The 16,681-nt window shown below is 48.5% G+C and overlaps 3 protein-coding genes across 7 annotated transcripts; 1 reads left to right on the top strand and 2 right to left on the bottom strand.

Moving 5' to 3' along the window:
- Nucleotides 1–136: 136 nt before the first annotated feature.
- LOC108055764 (dynein intermediate chain 3, ciliary) lies at nt 137–3,230 on the bottom strand. The gene is made up of 2 exons (XM_017139257.3): nt 1,496–3,230; nt 137–603 (listed from the first exon to the last, which is right to left on the bottom strand). Exons 1-2 carry the CDS (start codon nt 3,029–3,031, stop codon nt 175–177), a joined length of 1,965 nt encoding a protein of 654 aa, XP_016994746.2. The 5' UTR covers nt 3,032–3,230; the 3' UTR covers nt 137–174.
- Nucleotides 3,231–3,562: 332 nt separating this feature from the next.
- Nucleotides 3,563–8,324, top strand: Upf2 (UPF2 regulator of nonsense mediated mRNA decay). 2 transcript variants are annotated; one of them, XM_017139199.3, is made up of 4 exons: nt 3,563–3,716; nt 3,775–6,480; nt 6,537–6,828; nt 6,899–8,324. In XM_017139199.3, exons 2-4 carry the CDS (start codon nt 3,845–3,847, stop codon nt 7,628–7,630), a joined length of 3,660 nt encoding a protein of 1,219 aa, XP_016994688.2. In that variant the 5' UTR covers nt 3,563–3,716; nt 3,775–3,844; the 3' UTR covers nt 7,631–8,324. The 2 variants fall into 2 exon arrangements, with proteins under 2 accessions (XP_016994688.2, XP_016994689.2); XM_017139200.3 differs by having other exon boundaries at nt 3,772–6,480.
- Nucleotides 8,325–8,328: 4 nt separating this feature from the next.
- Nucleotides 8,329–16,523, bottom strand: mys (position-specific antigen beta subunit myospheroid). Of its 4 annotated transcripts, none has more exons than XM_017139202.3 (7): nt 16,417–16,523; nt 13,668–14,249; nt 13,370–13,598; nt 12,756–12,840; nt 10,914–11,348; nt 9,625–10,851; nt 8,329–9,558 (listed from the first exon to the last, which is right to left on the bottom strand). In XM_017139202.3, exons 2-7 carry the CDS (start codon nt 14,164–14,166, stop codon nt 9,493–9,495), a joined length of 2,541 nt encoding a protein of 846 aa, XP_016994691.2. In that variant the 5' UTR covers nt 14,167–14,249; nt 16,417–16,523; the 3' UTR covers nt 8,329–9,492. The 4 variants fall into 4 exon arrangements, with proteins under 4 accessions (XP_016994691.2, XP_016994690.2, XP_016994692.2 ...); XM_017139201.3 differs by having other exon boundaries at nt 16,317–16,473; XM_017139203.3 differs by lacking the exon at nt 12,756–12,840 and adding an exon at nt 12,117–12,201 and having other exon boundaries at nt 16,317–16,473.
- Between the last annotated feature and the right edge of the window lie 158 nt (nt 16,524–16,681).

Raw genomic sequence — 16,681 nt, 5'->3', positions numbered from 1 at the left:
AGTTTAACCCGAGAGGCTGGTTTAATGTGTTTATATGGCTATTCATCCGGTGAGTTTTCTTCGGATTGAATTTCTATTTTTATGGATGAGTAAGTAGTAAATCCATGTAAACCCATTAAATAATACCATAGTAAGAACTGTGAGTTTCTCAATATGATTTTTTCGTATTACATTTCATTTAAATCTGGCTGATCCTTGGGAATTCCTTGGCTCTGAAGAGTGCCTATTATCGAGGTTCCCTAAAAGCTGAACCTTCGGTTCGGGTCGTGTGTATATAACCGGTTCCCCTTGGAGCCTCTCATCTGCCGGATTCCATTCCTCGAAGACCGTGCGCTCCATTTTTACCTGCCTCTTGGAGCGCTTTCTCTCCACACTGAGTATCATCTCCTGGAACTCACTGATGGCCGTGCGGAATTCCTCATCGCCCTCGATCATCTTCACAAACTGGTCGGGATTGTCGGGATCCAGCTCGAGAGCAGGTGCCATACTCTGCTCCTGCCGCACACGATCCTCCTCGGCCATCAAGAGGGTTTTCCGCTTGAGCCTCACCTCATCATAGCGGGCCTCTAAAAGTTTGCTACGCACGATCTCACGCTCGAACATCTAAAGGAAGAGAAGGGGGATATTAAAGGATTATATCCATACTATGATAGAGATTCGAATCTTCATTGGAGATTCTGTAGATATATAACAATAATGATATGATCTATGGTTAGAGTTAAAATAGAACCTATAGCTTATAAAAGGTATGTGTTATAAAGACACCAATGGGTCCTACTTATCATTATATCAATATAATAGATGGCATAGATGGTATATTATAAAGATTCGAATCTCTTAGATCGCTTAGAAGATAGGAGGATATAGACGTAAATATAAACTATAGTTAGAGTAAAACTAGAACCTATAGCTTATAAAAGGAACGTGATATAAAGAGAACAATGGAACCTACTTATTATTAACATATCAAAAAGGGGATTCTAGAATTATGATTGTAATAGATAGGTAGTATTTAACCTTCAGCAATAATATGATATGGTGTGAAGATATGAAGATTCGAATGATATTGCTTATAAAAAGAACGTGGAATAAGAGAAACCAATGGATCCTACTTATCATTAAAATATATATAAATAAAATATATAAAATGATATAGCTTATAAAAAGAACGTGGTATAAAGATATATAGATCCTACTTATCTATAAAATGTCGAATAGAGAGTCTAGAATTATTCCAACTTCTGCAATAGTATGGTATGCTATGCTATGAAGATTCGAATCTCTTAGATCTCTGAGAAGATAGGAGGATAAAGACGTAAATATAAACTAATAAAAGAATGCGGTATAAAGATATAAAGATATACAGATCCTACTTATCATTAAAATGTCGAATAGAGAGTCTAGAATTATTCCAACTTCTGCAATAGTATGGTATGCTATGCTATGAAGATTCGAATCTCTTAGATCTCTGAAAAGATAGAAGGATATATCGTACGGCTGCCATGAGCGCCTTCTCCTTGCCCGTCGCCTGTCGCATGGACTCGTCCAAGGTGAGGATGTGACTGTCGCCGTTCTGGAGGGCGATGGCCAGCAGATCCCCGTTCGGCCGGAAGACCACGTCCGCAATCGCAACCTTGAAGTCAACGGAGAGAATGGGCAGCCGCTGGTGGAGCAGGAGATCCCAGAAGTCCACCACTCCGTTCATATCGCCAGTCACGAACAGGGAGCAGCGACCAGTGCTCCAGGCTCCGCAGGTGATCTGTGTCTTCTTCCGGAAATACATGGTCGACGGTGCATCCTTGGCCTCCTCCGACCAGATCCTCGCCCGCCAATCTCCCGTGACGAGGAAGTTCTTCACGAAGAAGGGATTCCGGTTGATGCTCCTCACCGGACCGGCAAATAGCTTGTAGTTGGCCAGAAGCGTCTCCGTGGGCGTCATTCCCTTGCGGTTGCCCACGAACACATGACCCATATCGCTGCCAATGATGAAGCGCACCGGGATGGTGTACTCGAACTCCAGCACCGTCACCCCGTGCGAATCCATGCGCGACTGGCGCGACTGGCGATCCTGCGGCTCCGGCTCAAGGAGCAGCTCCTGCATGGGCATCTTGAGGTCCCTGGTGTCCCAGTACTTGATCGAGCCGTCCAGCGACCCCGAGTAGAACTCCGTGTTGGACTTGGAGTGGACCCAGCAGAGGGCCGAGGTGGTCTCCCGGTGGGACACCTCCAGGGGGCAATTGCGCACCGGCATGCCGCCCTTGAAGGTGCTCCACAGGCAGACCTGCCCCAGTCCAGTGCCCCCCACCATATTATTCTCATCCTTGGGACAGATCTTGGCCAGCGACACTGGCTCCCGGCTGTCGAAGGAGATCTTCGGCTTCAGGGGATTCTTTACATTCCAAACGTAGAAGGAGTTCATATCGCCAACTGGCTCATCGGTGACCAAACGGAGGCGCTCTTCCTTGCCAAACTGATTGGTGAACTGCGCCATGAACTGGCGTTCATTGTTGGGCATCCACTCGATGGAGTTCAGGTGGCGTGAGGGCAGCCAGAGATCGTGGAAGACATTGGCCACCCGCGCACGGAACCTCATCCGAATGTCGTGGGCCAAATCGGCGGGCAGATCGGCAAAGAAGTTCTGGTAGATATTCAGGGTGTTGTTCTGCTCCGCCACGGCCATTGTGCTGCGAATCATGTCCAGGACCTGCTCACCCCAGCTATCCTCGCGCTCCACCTTCTTGCGGTGCCGCTGCGTCTGCTCCTCGTCCCAGGGATTCACCTCCTTGGGCCACCCGCCCTCGCTGTGGTACATCCCGTGCTGGTCGAGGGTCACGTTCTCCGTCTCCATGACCGTGAGCGCCATCTGGCCACTCAGCTGGGTGGCCTGCGCCGCGGGATTCCGCATGACGTACTTCAGCCGCTGGCGGCCGCTCGGCTGCACGCTGACCATCAGCTCGTTGCGGTCCTGGAAGCAGCACTGCCGCCCGAAGCGACGCCTCTCGCGGGAGTAGATGAACTGGTTCTGGTACATGGCGGTTAGTGGATCAGCCTGCAGCTCCCCAGGAACTATGGTCCTCTGCAGAACCAAGGATTTCTCGGCTACGCCAAGGGATAAAGTGTGGTTCTGTTCCTCCACCCGTGTTAATTATAACTTTTCTTTTGTTTTCTAGTTTTTAACAAATGTTGTCTGTTTTTTGGTGTTGTGTTTTAAGTATGTTTGACTAGGTAGGAAAATACTACTCAAAATACATATTCCCCATTAATAAGTTTCAAGGGTGACCTAAACCTTTATCTTTAATTCCTTAATAATAAAAAAGGTGACCCAAAACCTGGACTTATATGCTCATAATTCTGCTATATCATCTATAAATTTATTTATTATTTATAAATTTCCATTTTCTTTTAAAAATATTTTATTTCTCCCCTTTAAAATATAAATGCACTGAAAGAAAGTAAATACAATTCCACCCCCAACTAAAATTTAAATTTCCTCAACTTTTGGCGCGCTCCGTGCGATACCTATCGCGCGCCAGCTATCGTTCTGCGATACACGCCTGCTATCGATAACATGTAGAGATAAAAAAATTAAAAACAAAACCTGAAGGGAAAATCGTGGCGGAAAAACGTGGGAAAAACAAGGAAATGCGAGGCGACTAACGAATTCCGCGGAGCACAACTATTTCACCCGGACACTTGCCGCGACGGAGCATCTCGAGGTGACTACAGCACATGGTAACCAATCCCAAACCCTCCTAAAATTCAACTTGCCAGCAGATAGAATTTCAAAACATAGCAACTGGGATTCGAGTCCAGCTGAAGGGAATCCCGTCCAGAAATTGCCGCCATGCTAGCTAGCGATTCCGTCAGCCCGGCCGCTCTGGAGGCGGAGGTGGCCACACAGCCGGAATCTGGCAAAGATCAGGCCGATGATGTGGACGACAACGACGATACGGATGCGGATGCAGATCCGGATGCAGATGCGGAGGCGGAGGCCACAGCCTTGGAGGCCGAGGAGCGCGAGGAGCTGCAGCAGTTCATCAACGAGCTGAGCGAGAAGATCGAGGCCAAGCGGCAGCTGCGGCTGCAGAACTCCACGTTCGAGCTGCCCGGCGAGGAGTACTTCGCCCGGCTGGACTCCAATCTCAAGAAGAACACGGCGTTCGTGAAGAAGCTGAAGCTCTTCACCGCCACCCAGCTGGAGGGGCTGCTGCGGGAGCTCTCCGCCCTGAATCTGAGCAAGTACATCTCCGAAATATGCGCCGCCTTGGCGGAGGCCAAGCTGAAGATGACCGATGTGCCGGCAGTGGTCACTCTGGCCTCCCGGCTGCACTGCACCTACGCGGATTTCGATGTCCAGTTTCTGGAGGCCTGGCAGAAGGCGCTGAACATCAAGGCCAGCGAGAAGATAGCCAATCCCAGCAAGCCGCGCGTGGATCTGCGACTCTTTGCCGAACTGGTTAGCTCGGGAGTGATCCAAATGAAGCCCGGGCTGGCCCAACTGGGCGTGGTGCTGGTGCACCTGATTGCCCAGGACAAGGACGACCACAGCAACTTCTCCATCATCCTCTCCTTCTGCCGCCACTGCGGCGAGGAGTACGCCGGCCTGGTGCCGCAGAAGATGCAGCAGTTGGCCGCCAAATACGGCGTGGAGGTGCCCAAGTCCGAGTTCCTCGGCGCCGACAAGCAGCTCAATCTGCGCACCATGCTCAAGGGCTACTTCAAGGCCCTGTGCAAGCACGTCCTGGCCGAGCAGGCGGAGCTGATGAACATGACCAAGAATATACGCCGCACGATGGAGTGCAAGGGCGAGATATCCACGGAGAAGCGCGAGAAGTGCGAGCTCATGCAGGCGGGCTTCGATAAGCTGCTGGCCTCGGCCCAGTCGCTTTCCGAGCTACTGGGAGAACCCCTGCCCGAGCTGGCGAAGGAGTCGGAGTGCTGCAATCCGGGCACGGTCATTGACAACATGCTGGACAGCGCCGCCTTCGGGCTGCTCGATCCCTGGGGCGACGAGGAGACGCGCTCGTTCTACACCGATCTTCCGGATCTTCGGCAGTTTCTCCCGAATTTCTCGGCACCCAAGGTGGATTTGGAGACGCTCGAGGAGCCCAGTGAGCTCACCGAGGAGGCCATCGAGGCGAATCTGGATGCGGAAATGGATCTGGACGATCCGCCGTCCACCAACTCGGACACGGCGCTCGAGAATGCCAGCGAGGAGCAGCCAACGACGCCCGTTGTGCCCGCCGAGGATGTGAAGCCGCAGAAAATGGGCAGCGCGCTGATGGAACTGGGCCGCCAGCAAAGCCAGACGCTAGCCCAGAATCCCAGCCAGACGCAAACGCAGATGCGGCAGCAGTTCGACGGCTTTCTGGTGAACCTGTTCAACTGCGTGAACAAGGAGCTCATCGACTCGGCGGCCATCGAGTTCCTGCTGAACTTCAACACGAAGCACCAGCGCAAGAAGCTGACGCGCACGATATTCTCGGTGCAGCGCACGCGGCTGGACATTCTGCCCTATCTGTCGCGCTTCGTGGCCATCGTGCATCTGTGCAACACGGACGTGGCCACCGATCTGGCGGAGCTGCTGCGCAAGGAGTTCAAGTGGCATATACGCAAGAAGAACCAGCTGAATATCGAGTCCAAGCTGAAGATCGTCCGCTTCATCGGCGAGCTTGTGAAGTTCGGGCTGTTCAAGAAGTTCGATGCTCTGGGCTGCCTGAAGATGCTGCTGCGCGACTTCCAGCACCACCAGATCGAGATGGCCTGCGCCTTTGTGGAGGTGAGCGGCGTCTATCTGTACAACTGCCGCGACGCCCGCCTGCTGATGAACGTCTTCCTGGACCAGATGCTGCGCCTCAAGACGGCCACGGCCATGGACTCGCGTCACTCGGCGCAGATCGAGAGCGTCTACTATCTGGTCAAGCCGCCGGAGTCCTCGAAGCGCGAGCCCACCGTTCGGCCGCCCATGCACGAGTACATCCGCCACCTGATCTTCGAGGAGCTGTGCAAGCAGAATGTGGAGCGTTGCATCAAGATGCTGCGCCGCATCGACTGGCTGGATCCGGAGACCAATTGCTATGCCATCAAGTGCCTCAGCAAGGCGTATCTGCTGCGCTTTCCGCTCGTCCGCTGCCTGGCCGATCTCGTCTCGGGTTTGAGCTCCTATCAGCCGCGAGCGGTGACCATTGTGATCGACAACGTGTTCGAGGACATTCGCGCCGGACTGGAGATCCATTCGCCGAGGATGGCCCAGCGGCGCATTGCGATGGCCAAGTACCTGGGCGAGATGTACAACTACAAGCTGGTCGAGTCCACGCACATCCTCAACACGCTCTACTCGATCATCTCGCTGGGCGTGTCGCTGGACCAGAGCGTCGTCTCGCCGCTGGATCCGCCGGACAGCCTGTTCCGGCTGAAGCTGGCCTGCATGCTGCTGGACACCTGCGGACCCTACTTCACCAGCCAGGCCACGCGGAAAAAGTGAGTCGAGCTGGAGATTCTTTTAAGCTTTTAAGCTAAAGCCGATTGCCTTTCAGACTGGACTACTTCCTGGTCTTCTTCCAGCACTACTACTGGTTCAAGAAGTCGCATCCGGTGTTCAGCAAGTCGGAGAACAGCGCCGACCTGTTCCCCATCCTGGTGGACCACACCTACCGCGACTGCCTGGCCGGCGTGCGGCCCAAGCTGAAGCTGTACAAGAGTCTGGAGCAGGCGAAGGCGGCCATCGATCAGCTGCAGGAGAAGCTCTATCCGCAGCTGAGGGCCAGCAGCAGTGCCCAGGATCCCTCGCTGGCCACCATCAGCGAGATCAGCGAGCTGGACGAGGGCGTAGGTTTTGTTCTGCTAAATATATACTCTCTCTACAAAAGATTTCTCATTCGATTTTTTGCTTTGGCAGGCCACCGACGAGGACTCGGGCTCCTCGAACGACCAGCGGGAGCGGCAGGTGGCCGGCCAGGAGCCGGAGCCCGAGCAGAGCAACGATTGGACCGAGAACGAGAACGATAACGAAGCGGAGCCACCGCTGCCGCCGCCTCCGCCGCCGGAGAAGTCCAAGGAGGACCTGGAGTTCGAGCATCTGTACGACAAGATGACCACGGACTCGTACCAGGAGCGCCTGAAGGAGCCCATCAAGGCCACGGCCAAGGACATACCGGTGCCGATGATGGCGCGCCTGCAGAAGAAGTCCTACGAACAGATTACGGGCAGTGGCAGCGTGAATGCCTCGCAGATCTCAAAAGCGGACGTGGCGCCGGGCTCTCCAGGTGCTGAGATGTCCGAGGGCAATGGCAAATCAGCAGGCGGAGGAGGAGCAGGAGTAGCCGTGCCCTTCGTACTCATGGTGCGCGGCAACAAGGGTGGCAAGCAGCAGTTCAAGTCCTTCGTGGCGCCCTCCGACTCGCATTTGGCCATCAACCTGAAGCTGCAGGAGCAGAAGATACGCGAGGAGAAGGAGAAGGTCAAGCGGCTGACGCTCAACATCACGGAGCGGATCGAGGAGGAGGACTACCAGGAGTCGCTCCTGCCGCCGCAGCAGCGCAACTTCACGCAGAGCTACTACCAGAAGCCCAGCAAGCACAAGTTCAAGCACCAGAAGGGCGCGCCCGATGCGGACCTCATCTTCCACTGAGACGCTGCTGCAGCTAATGGATGGAAACAAAAAGAGATAGCTGGGATCCCTGGCCACTCTGCTGCTGTGCGATTGCTAACCCAACGGAATTGAGATAATGAGAGGAGGAGCGCAGCGCTCCAAGAGCCGTCCAGCCTCCGAGGACGTTCGATCCGATGATGCATGGAAGCGCAACATCAACCTCAAGCCGTACTTAAGCCAACTAATCCGAAATCGATATTATCGTGTACATAGAACCGCTGCTCCCCGATCCGCAACCGTATATCCAACACAACGTAGTACGTAAAAATGCCTAGACTTGTTTCGAAAACAGACCCCCCAACTGAATATCAAAGCATGTATACAACGATATATACAGAATGTTATAGAATGTTATACTTAATGCCATGCTGTTCTGTTCCATTGATATTTTTGAATCAAACGCAGAATACAGTCTGAAAGTGAGTTTTGTCGCCTTTATGGGAATGGAAAAATCAGAAAAGAAAAACAAAACCTTAAATGCTCCCTGGGAAGTGATCATCTGCATGCCCGTACGCCAGTAAGTCTCGATCTTTGTACGATTGATTTTCAGTGTTTTTAGCGTTGTACCAACATACCTTATTTTTTGTATCGCTTTTTCATTTAATAAATTAACTTGAAATCAACACGCATTAATTGTTATAACTCCCTAGGAAATAAACTTGAATTACCACAACTGCTTGTCTTTTTTTATAATTTACTTTTATTTATTTCACTAAAATTAGCGTCAAACAATTTAATTTCCACATCGTTTTATATTGCTAGTGTTTCCACTTCATATGGGTTTTCATTCAATAAAATTACTCAAAATAATTTTCCTTTTTTTTATACAAAAGTTCTTGTTTTGTTTTCGCATTACTTTAAATGTTAATCAGTAATCAGTACAAATGGCAAAAAATATATATTTATATAGTAGTATTAATTTACTATTAATGGTCGAAATTCAATAAAACAAAAAACACACACAAGAGACTATATTCCACGCGGTTTCCCTCGTCATCCTTTCTGCCCTCTTCTTTTTCTTGATAAATAAAACGTACAAAAGTAAAAATGTAAAGATTCCACAGAAAAACAAATTGTCCCTGGGGCACTCTTGCATTTCGAAATTAACAATTACAAGCTTAAATGTTAATTGCTTAAATATTAATTGTAAAGTTAGCTTTAAAAACAATAGAAAAACATTTAGACAGGGGTTTTTTGGGAGGGTAGCAGATCAGTATCAGTTAAGTATCCCATTTCTAGTTTCGATTTCGGTTTCGCTTTCGGTTAAATACATCACTATATTGCAGTGGCTTCTCGTTAATGATAAAAATTAGGGAACAGTAAGGGAAACACAAAACAAAAAATACAAATTACAAATTAAGAGTCAAAAATAAAATACAAATTCATGTGCTGGCTTGGATACTTGGATACTATGGGCACAATAAAGAACACAAAAATCGTATTTCTAACTATCGTTCGTGGCTCATTTGTTGGCTGTTATTTCTTATTATTTTTTTCTTTTCTGGCTGCTGTGCGTTGTCTGTTCTCTTGCTCGTTTATATACGTATAGATATAATCTAAAATATGTTGCAAGGCACAAATCGTTTGCTCGTTAAGTATACGCAATGTATAAAGGCTCTTGTGTAAATGTATATATAAATATATATATATGTAAGGTTGACTTAGTTTAGAACGCGTTTCAATGGCAGTTGACTTTAGTGGTTTTGCACCCGGGGCAAAGCAGCTTCGTCGAAGTGTTCTGAAGATTGGTTTCTTGTGGATTTGTTTGGTGGTTGGTTTTCTGATTTCCGGTTCAAGCACAGACAGTTTACATTTCCCTAATATTTAGTTAGATATCGGATTTATTTGCCCGCATACATGGGGTTCTTGAAGGTGGAGGTGGCCTGCTTGTAGATGGGATTCTCGCCCTGTAAATGGAGAAAAGTAAATATATTAATCAAGAGGTTCACTTAAGGGATAGAAGAATAACCCACCGTATCCCACTTGGCGTTCATGCGCTCCTTTTCGAAGCGGGCGAACTCGCGGCGATCGTGGATGGTGGTGAGCAGCTTCCAGAGCAGCAGAATGGCCAGACCCACGAGCACGATGGCCGCAATGACGCCCAGGACAATGCCCAGCATGAAGACCTTGGGCGGACACTCCTTGTTCTCCTGGGCGGAGACCTTGAGCACCTGTCCATCCTCGCTGTACTTGAACATGAACTTGCAGTCGTCCTCGTCGAAGAAGGTGCATATCTGCTCGTCCTTGTGCTCCTCGATCTCCACCTTCTCCACGCCAACGGGCGTGAACAGAGTGCAGTTATTGGCGCAGTCATCGCCGTTCTTCAGCACGCCCGTCTTGTACATCTGGCACTGGACGCAGTCCTTCAGCTCCTGGCATCGACCCGAGCAGGTGGGGCACTTCTCGCAGAACCTGCCCGAGTAGCGTCCCTGCTCGGTGGCCGTGCACTTGCAGACGCCGCACTCGCAGGCGCCGTGGCCGGAGCAGAGTTCCGTGCTGCCGGGCGCCAAACAGCTGTCCGTGGACTCCAGGCAGCCGCAGTTGGTGCCACCCCAGCCGGGCTTGCACTTGCACTGGCCGCACTCGCAGGTGCCGTGATCGGGGCCCGAGCACAGCTGGTTCTTGTTCCGCTCGCAGCTAAAGTTGTCGCACTCGCAGAACTTGCCGGACACCTCCTCCTCGGGATTCGGACGCTTGTGGCAGTCGCAGGTGCCGCAGACGCAGTTGCCGCGACCCGAGCAGTCCGTCAGCGTCGTGTTGTCCGCCCGGCAGGAAGCGTCGTTGCCGTTCTTCGAGTTAATGTCCATCGCATTGCACTCGCACTTGTTGCCAAAGTGATTCTCGTCGCACTGGCAGATGCCGCACATGGAGGTGCCGTGGCCGTTGCAGATCGAGGCATTCGCCTCGTAGCCCTGCGACCCGGAATGCTCGCAGGGACAGGAGCAGAGCATCTCCAGCTGGATCTCCATGTACTCGTTGATGCCGACGGGCGAAATGCGGATGGTCTGGTGCCAGTCGCGCGGATCCTCGGGGCACTTGAGCAGCTGGATCTCGGCATTGAAGGTCACCTTGGTGCCCTGCTTCACCTTCTCGCACTTGTTGGTGGCCACTGGGGTTCCGTTGCCCAGGCAGGAGGAGAAGTAGTTGATCTTCACATACGAACTGGCGTCGTCCTTCATCTCCACCGAAGAGGAGATTTTCTGGGAACAGAAATATTCAATTAAATCAGGTTTAAACTTTAAAGTGAAGTGCTATATCTTACATCGTATTCACTCTTGACCAGATCCACCACGTTGGCCGAGTCGTTGTCCAGCTTGGCGGCCGAGGAGCCCTGAATGTGCTCCACCAGCTTCTCGTAGACCGACAGCTGATTGGCGGTCACCGCGAAGATAATGTTGATGGCATTGTCCTTGACCTTCTGGTTGATCTGCGAGATGCTCGGGTAGTCCTGGTAAATGGAGTGCGTGTACTCGCCCTGGGCATTCAGATGGCACTCGCCGTCGTTGGGGGCAATCACTCCGCCCAGCTTGCCGTCGCCGGCATAATGGAAACCGGCGTCCGTGGAGAAGACCAGCAGGCGACGGGACTCGTTGCGCCAGCCGATTTCCGAGCGACAGGCAATGGCCTGCATAATGGCATCGAATCCGCCCTCCGGAGCATCCAGATTGCCCGACACCTGGGCGCCCTTCACCTCTTCCTGCCGGACAGAAATCAAGGATTAGCATCGGGTTTCTCCGAGGGATCTAGGTTAGTTGGGTGAACTTGTTGGGTTAAGCAAGCAGCCGGCACACTCTGTCGTAAAGTCGGATTATTTGTTCTTTTGGCAAACACCTTCAAACCTTGAGCCGTCTATCAATATTGGTTAGAGATAACAACTGGTGCTAAACTACGATAAGATATATGGTATATGTACAGTCGGTTATGATTGGGTAGCCAAGGGAAGTAAGTTCGATCGTCTTCAAGTGAGTTCTGATATTAAGTGTAGATAGAGTATACAAGTCAGAATTTAACATGTTCTAGTTTAGGATTTCTTTTAAACATTTTTAATAATCTACATAATAGTCAATTTCTCTGCCGCTGCGCTGCTAGATTTTCGACGCTCACGTACGCTGTAAAGCTATACATTCTTCGTGCTCAGAACCTTGAACTTTATGCATTTTTCAGAGTGTGCCAGCAGATAAGGTAATACAACATAATAACCATGCATGCAAAACTACCACCATTTATGCTTTGTAAGTAAACTATGAATAATACAACATGGAGTTAGACTAAATACAGCAAATCCGAACCCAAATGGAATAATCATACTTCATGCAAAACACTAGTGCAAATGACATGCCAAAACAATTAGAAAAACAAAAAAACTTGAAATGAGAGCCATGTTAGAATGGATGTTGAGCCAAAATGCTTTCAAATGCGGGTGCGATAATTCAGTTTCCGAATCCGTTGCAGCTTGACCACTTACAATAAACTTATACGTGTCATTGGTGAAGCTGACACTGTGACGATAGCCATATGTTGCTGCGCAATTATCACACGGTGATATTAGGCTAATTTTGGGTTCGATTTCGTAATATTTTGTTCAAATTTCGAGCCAAGCAACCGGACATTAAAATATATATTGTCCAGATTCAGATTCATATTCAGATTCAGATTCATATGGAGAAAGTGATGAGTACACAATGAAATAAAGAGATTGAGAATGAAACATAAAAGATAATAAAGATAAATCAATTTCAACATCGAGGAGTGCAAATAGATTACGATATAGAGATACGATACCAATAACTATGCTAGATGCTATATGCTATAGAGTGTGAAATGCTATAGAGATAGAATGTGCTGATCAGTGATACCCGATCCGGCATACAACACAAAAGTATGGGCAAGCACTTGGGGATAAAGCTTAGACTAGGGGACTAGGAGATGCAATGGGTGGATACTTGGGATATAGCCGTATATGGAGTTATGGGTAGGCATGCACATGGATCTATAGATCGCGAGATAGATACATTTAAATATGGAAATGGGAGCAGGCACATTTAGGAAAGGGTTATACGGATTATACGGATTATACGGAAAGTATCGATTAATCGTCTCTTACAGAGAAGCTTTCGGTGTTATTGTTGAGTGGCATGTGATTGTGGTAACCGTAGGGAGCCTTGCAGTTGTCGCAGGGATGATCGAGTCTACGGATTCAATTCAATTCGATTTAATTCGATTCCGTCGATCGTTGTTGTGATGTTGTTGTCGAGTTGTTTGTTGGTGTTCATGGGTTGGTTGTAAGTATATAAATAATTAACAAAGTTAGCGGTTGAATTAGATCAAATTAGCTGAAAAGTACTACAAAAATGCAGCTGTATGATTGGAGCATATTTGTTTTTTTTCTAAGTTAGCGATAGGATATTTTTTGGAAATATTTTGGGTCACCACCGGACGTTGCTCATGGGTGCTATCAACAGTAGCTTCTCCAGAAATCGTACGTTCGCTAAAAAGTCTATGACTAATACAGAGTTTCTTAGATTTAACTTAAGTTGATAGGACTTTAAGTCATAAAAACAGCGCGTGATATAAAAATTATGCCTTAAAAAATATTAATTAAATATTTAAAAAGAATAAACAAATGTTTTAGCTTTGCTGGAAACCTAAATTGAATCATTCTAGGTCTTGGAATTATATCGTACGTTAGCTATTCCTAGTTTTCAGGGCCATACTCACTTCTTCTGAATGGTCGAGACATAGGGCATGAGCACCTTGTCCACAAACGAACCGAAGCCCAGGCGGAAGTTGGAGGTGATTTCCTTCATGGCCGTGGACAGCTTGTCGCCCAGCTTGGAGAGACTCTGCTTGTCGTCCTCCATGGACTTGGAGAGGTCCATCAAGTAGTAGAGATCCACGGGATAGCCCACCGCCTGGGAGTAGCTGACCCTGAGGTTGTGCTTCTGATCTGATGGATAGGAAGATAGAGGGGTTTAGATAGGATATAGGTTCTGTGATCAGAAGGAAGACTACTTACTGACGCGCAACGAGAGCTTCAGGGACTGCGGCTGGATCTGGACTATCTTGCCCGAGGACCTGTGCGCCCCGCTGCCGGAGATCGAGCCGCCGGAGTTCTGGCTAAAGTGGCCCGAACTGCTGCTGCTGCCGCTGCTGCCGCTGCTGCCGCTCTCGATGGAATAGCCACTGGATCCACTGAAGCCACTAGAGGATCCACTGGACTCGGCGGTCAGCTCCTCGTTCAATAGAATCTTCTCCAGGTTCTGCGGGAACCACTGGTTGTCGCACTTTTGGGTTCCGTTCTGGTAGCAACGTGACTGGCCCTTGAAGTCGATGTCCAGGCACCAGCCGCATCCCTCCACCTGGATGCAGGTGTTGCATCTCAGCTTGGAGGCGCAGGAAGTCCCGGTCGTCGTCAGTTTGCCGGATTTCTGGGCCCCCGTTTGGGCAGCGATGGCCGCCAGCAGGACGACCAGAAGAAGGGCCACCTGGCTCCCCCGGTTTCTCTCGAGGATCATGGCTGTGTGGGTGTAGGTTGATGCAGGATGTCTGTGCGAGTGCGAGTGCTAGGTGCTCTATCCCTGTCTCTTCCGTGCGCCGGCTGCAATGGAAAGCCAATTGGAACTGATTAGTTTCTCTGATTGGAGTGGTTTGCTTATAAGAGCTACAGTTGCGGGGGAAATAATAATATCATTTGGGGAAAAGTTTTCAAAGTTCCTTAAAATTAATAATGACTTGAAATTACATTTTTTTTGTTTTTATTATTTATTATTTCGACCGCGGTTGCAGCTTAAAAAAGTTTTCAAAATTCCTTAAAGTTAACAAAGACTTAAATTTACATTATTCTACATCAAAATTTAATTTATTTTTTTTTGTTTTCAGATTACTACTATTTTTTCCACCGCTGGTGTAGCCTAGTAAAAGTCCAGCTGCTGCTTGCACTGCTTTACCCGGCTGGCCTGCTTTTTTTCTGCCCCCCTTTTCGTTGTTTTTGTTTTTTCTTCTGCTCTACCTTAATGTTTAATTTTATTTTCCCATCAACTTGGCCAGATGACTCATCTCACACACACCGAAACTGACTAGTATGAATACGCGTGTGGGTGTGCGTGTTTTTTGTTGGCGTCCCAAAAGAAGAAAAGAAAATATAAAAGAGGAAGGAAGAGAGCTTTCGATTAATTAACATCGAATGCAATCCGAATTACTCATTCGAGCACGTTCCGTTAGCACGCTCTCTCGGCCACCCAACCCCCCTCTCTCTTTGCTCTCTGCTCCTGGCGAAATGTAAACAAAGGCCGAACAATGAGTAGTCATTGAGTCAGCTTCGCTGGGCCTCCTTTTCCCCCTAACTTGAATGAATCACTCACTCCAATCCACTCATACTCATACTCACACTCGTACTCAAAAATCAAAATCGTAAATTCATGGAATATGGAATTTATGCAAGAAAAAAAGGGCTGCAGATTACGTATACGCCTTGTGTTAGTTGGCTATTTTTAAACACCCACGCACACACAACAGAACCCAATTTGCAGCAAATGGTGTGCCGCCAAAAAAAATCAAGAAACTATAAAGCCCATGTTTGGATACACTTGCAACTGATCCATAACCATATGTTTATCAAAGCTAAAACTTGAGCCCAAAATATTTAAACTAGTAAACAAAAATTATTATGAAAAATTCACCACTTCCGCGCTTGATTAAACTCTGGAGATATTTTATATTTATTCCATTATCATGCATGAGTTGGGCAGTTAGTCATATTTTCTATCATAGGTTTTTTTTTCAATGATGCATCGGCTCGAAATTCAAATTGTTTATAATGCATTACAAATTCGTAGCCCAAAGTGGATACCCTCTGAAAAAAGAGTTTTTACCGCGGACGGACGCCCACGCCCACTGGTAAAAAACCAGCAACATCTGGGCCGCCCACATGTGGCTGTTGTGACCAAGCCAGCGGCGTCCGCTTGGGGATAGGATAGCCTATTAAACTAAAAGTTAATCCTAACTAACTTAAAGATAATCCTAACTCCTGCAATGAGTTCAAACAATTTTATAGCGGTTACAAGGCGACCCCCCTGACAAATTCCTGCGTGCGCCACTGGGTTTTTGCCTCTCTTTCAGCTCCTGCCTACGTACTCCACTCGATTTCGAGTTCGAGTGCACGATCAGTGGGTGGGGGAAGTTGCGATAAAGGGGGACCAAGGCGTAATCAACAACTGGCGGCGCGACGTCGCCGCTCTGCACTCGGAAAAAAAATAAATAAATACAACAAATGTCTCGCTGAGGATTCATTATTTTTTTAGCTCATCAAACAACCCACACACACAGATACGGCGGTCCATGTGTGCGTGTTCCGTGTGTCGTCACTGCGAATGAAATCATCAAAAAAGAAAAAAAAAACGGGCGCTTCGAGGTTTCTTCCCCCTTTTTTGGCCAAATGCAGCCGGAATCCACCGATTTCTTACGCAATCCCCACTTATTTCACTCGTTATCTGACTTTTGCCAGCACTTTGGTTCAACTTTCGCTGAGTTTTCGCCCGTAATTCGCGAATTTAATTTCCATCAGGGCGGTTCTTTTCTTATTTTGATTTGCTTCTCACACACTTGTGGAGTTCCACTCACACACACACACACACACACTAGGCACACACGCAGTCGTTACAGTTACCGTTTTTCGCCCAGTCGGCGAATTCAACTCTTTTGGGGGCACAAAAAAAATAACTTCGACTGCGGGAGTCGGGAATTGAATTTGGATTAAATTAATTTACTCTTGCTTTGTCTTGTTGGAACGGAACAGCGGAACAGAATGCGATGCGATTAATAACATAACATATGAAATGATACGTTACATATCGATAACATAACATAAAGATAGTAATCGGACTTATAGGGATTTTCGATGATTCGTCGATAAGCGGTCACCCTAAAATGTCAGGAGGGTGTCTTTGCTGAGCTTAGCTTGGACACGCACCCCTAAGCGAGAGAGTTGCCATTTTGAACGAAAAGAGTTGCCACCCTAATTTCTGCGATTTA

Source organism: Drosophila takahashii, chromosome X, assembly GCF_030179915.1.
Source record: "Drosophila takahashii strain IR98-3 E-12201 chromosome X, DtakHiC1v2, whole genome shotgun sequence".
In the NCBI taxonomy this organism is placed as follows: Eukaryota; Metazoa; Arthropoda; class Insecta; order Diptera; family Drosophilidae; genus Drosophila; species Drosophila takahashii.
The sequence above is the reverse complement of the archived record's forward strand: the minus strand, read 5'-3'. Positions and strand labels throughout refer to the sequence as shown.

Excerpts from the sequence above, each read along its gene's own strand:
- LOC108055764 (XM_017139257.3), bottom strand. The coding sequence starts at position 3,031 with ATGTACCAGAACCAGTTCATCTACTCCCGCGAGAGGCGTCGCTTCGGG. Across the intron at positions 604-1,495 it reads AGAAGGCGCTCATGGCAGCC|ATGTTCGAGCGTGAGATCGT; the intron begins GTACGATATATC and ends CTCTTCCTTTAG.
- Upf2 (XM_017139199.3), top strand. The coding sequence starts at position 3,845 with ATGCTAGCTAGCGATTCCGTCAGCCCGGCCGCTCTGGAGGCGGAGGTG. Across the intron at positions 6,481-6,536 it reads AGCCAGGCCACGCGGAAAAA|ACTGGACTACTTCCTGGTCT; the intron begins GTGAGTCGAGCT and ends ATTGCCTTTCAG. Across the intron at positions 6,829-6,898 it reads TCAGCGAGCTGGACGAGGGC|GCCACCGACGAGGACTCGGG; the intron begins GTAGGTTTTGTT and ends TTGCTTTGGCAG.
- mys (XM_017139202.3), bottom strand. The coding sequence starts at position 14,166 with ATGATCCTCGAGAGAAACCGGGGGAGCCAGGTGGCCCTTCTTCTGGTC. Across the intron at positions 13,599-13,667 it reads GAAGCTCTCGTTGCGCGTCA|ATCAGAAGCACAACCTCAGG; the intron begins GTAAGTAGTCTT and ends CCTATCCATCAG. Across the intron at positions 11,349-12,755 it reads ATAACACCGAAAGCTTCTCT|GAAGAGGTGAAGGGCGCCCA; the intron begins GTAAGAGACGAT and ends TCTGTCCGGCAG.